The sequence below is a fragment of the Eimeria mitis genome, genomic scaffold, assembly GCF_000499745.2.
Source record: "Eimeria mitis Houghton genomic scaffold, Emh_scaff2486, whole genome shotgun sequence".
Taxonomy (NCBI): domain Eukaryota; phylum Apicomplexa; class Conoidasida; order Eucoccidiorida; family Eimeriidae; genus Eimeria; species Eimeria mitis.
Window position 1 is genome coordinate 334 of NW_013570825.1, and position 2633 is coordinate 2966.

Genomic DNA, 2633 nt, shown 5'->3' on the forward strand with positions numbered 1-2633 from the left:
TACATATAGTGGATGCATATACTGTATATATTGTATAGAAAAGTCCGCAGCAAAGAATGCAAACAACTGAAATAGGTTGCATGCAGTCGCTATCCGTGTGTGGTGTTTTTCTGTACTGCTGTTGCTGCTGCTGCTGCTGCTATTGCTGCTGCTGCAGTTGATGCTGCTTGTCTTTTTTATTTGTTGTTTTTGTTTTTTACTTTTTCTGTTTTTCTATACAGATAGCAAAGGACGCACAGAGTCTCCACAGAGAGGAGAAAACTAATACAAAGGCCAGTGTTGCCAGCGAAGCCTAAACCCTAAACCCTAAACCCTAGACCCTAGACAAACCCTAAACCCTAAACAAACCCTAAACCCTTCTGCTGCCCCCCAACCCCTCACCAAAAACCCTCGCTATGAACTGAAAGACAAAAAGAGGCAGCACGAAACGAAATAAAACAAAATAACAAAATTTTGTTTTTTTCTTTAAGAATATATTTGCTGCAATGAGGTGTACGTACACCCCATCAAGCTCGCTGAGACGGGAGACCTGCTGGTGGTAGACAGAGACAAACAGGAGTATAAAATGCTGCTGCTGCTGCTGCTGTTGCTGCTGCTGCTGCTGCATTTTCTATTTCTTTTACTGCCTGTGAGTTCTGCACATACACCGCAGCACAACCCGCAATTTGAGGTGTACATACACCGTAGAAAAAAACAAAAACATAGGCGCATGCAGCAGCAACAAAAGCAGCAACAGCAACAACAAAAGCAACGAGAGCAGCAGCCGCAGCAGCAGCAACGGCAGCAGCAACAGCATCATCATGATATTATATTTGTTATATTTTAGGGTTTATCTTTTTGCTTTATTTCTCCTCACATCGCTATCATACAAAAATATATTTCTGCTGCTGCTGCTGCTGCTGCTGCTGCTGCTGTCTGGGTATTGCTGCAGCGCCTTTAGTGTCTCTACAATAAAGTCTGCAGCAAATAAACAAATATAAAACAAAACTCATATGATAATACACACATAAATAATACTTACACAGACGCATGCATGCATGCATGTGCATGCATGCATGCATGCAGTTCGACTTGTTTGTATTGTGATAGCATTATGTATTTATTTAATTTATTTGTTTGTGTTTATATGTTTTCTTTTTTTGTTTCGTTTTATTCTAGGGTTTAGGGTTTAGGGTTTAGGGTTTAGGGTTTAGGGTTTGCATACGTAGGTGAGCCCCCGCCATGGTGCTTGCTGCAGCATCAGCAGCATAAAGAGAAAGAGAAGCAGATTTATTTAACATTATTTTTATTTCTTCTTCGTCTACACTCTCCACGCTGCTGCTGCATATTAAACAGCCCCCAGGGCTAAGACACAGCAGCAGCAAACTCATCAGGCTGCGGCAACCGCTGCTGCTGCTGCTGCTGCTGCTGCTGCTGGTGAAGGGAGTAGTTGTCGGGGGGAAGGAGAGGGGTTGCTGCTGCTGCTGCTGTTGATTGTCTTGCATCTGATGCTGCATCTCCCGCGGGTGATGGCGCTGCTGCTGCTGCTGCTGCTGCTGCAGCTGCTGCTGCAGCACCTCAGCAGCAGCAGGCAGCAGCAGCAAATGGCTGAGGCCTGCACCCCCCGTTACTTTCAGGGCTGCATGCAGCAGCGTGCTGCTGCTGACAGGGAAAACAAAAACTGAAGCAAATAAAAAAAAAGAAAAAGAAAAAATAAATAAATATAATAATAAATAAACAACTAACAAAAAAAAAATAAAACAAAAAATACAAGAGACAATTCAACAAACACCTAAAACCCTAAATATATACATAAAAAAGAAAAAGGTAAACACAAACAAACAAAAAAGAATATAAAAATTAAACAGACAAAAAAGAAAAACAAAGAAAGATAAAAACAAAAAAAACAAAAAGACAAATGCAGATAGACGGGGAGGCAAACACAGCAGCAAAGGAGGAGACAGAAGAAAATAAAAATAAAATAAAAAAAATAAAATAAAAAAAAAATAAAATAAAAAAATAAAATAGAGGAAGAAAGAGAAAAAAAACAAACCTCTGTCTCTCATTTTATTATAAGGAGGAGACGAGAGAAAGGCAGAAGAAGGAACACCCTAAACAAAAAAAAAAATAAACAAAGAAAAAAAAATAAATAAAATAAATAAATATATTATTATAATAAACAATAAAAAATAATAAATATTAATAAAAAATAAAAACAATAAAAATAATAAACAATAAATATATTATTATAATAAAGAAAAACGGAGACAAACAAACAAACAATAAACAAATAAAGAAATAATAAAAAAAATAAACAATAAAAAAAACAATAAAAATAAAGAAACAAATAAATAATAATAACAACAAATAATAATAAAAATAATAAACAATAAAGGAGGAGACAAAGAAGAACAATATAAATAAAAAGAAACAACACCATTTAGTTTCCTTTTGTCTCCTTTTTTTCTCTTTTTTATTTATTTAATTAATTTAAATAAAATAAATTAAACAAAATAAACAAAATAAACAAATTAAATAATTTATTTGTTTTATTATTTAATTTATTTAATTTATTTAATTTATTTAATTTATTTAATTTATTTAATTTATTTAATTTATTTAATTAATTTAATTTATTTAATTAATTTAATTTA

At 34.1% G+C, this 2633-nt stretch overlaps 1 protein-coding gene across 1 annotated transcript; it reads right to left on the reverse strand.

Moving 5' to 3' along the window:
* Positions 1-506: 506 nt before the first annotated feature.
* On the reverse strand, positions 507-2045 carry EMH_0054550 (uncharacterized protein; the record flags this gene model as incomplete). Its single annotated transcript, XM_013497131.1, has 4 exons — positions 507-635; positions 857-957; positions 1205-1660; positions 2033-2045. 4 exons carry the CDS (start codon positions 2043-2045, stop codon positions 507-509), a joined length of 699 nt encoding a protein of 232 aa, XP_013352585.1.
* Positions 2046-2633: the final 588 nt, after the last annotated feature.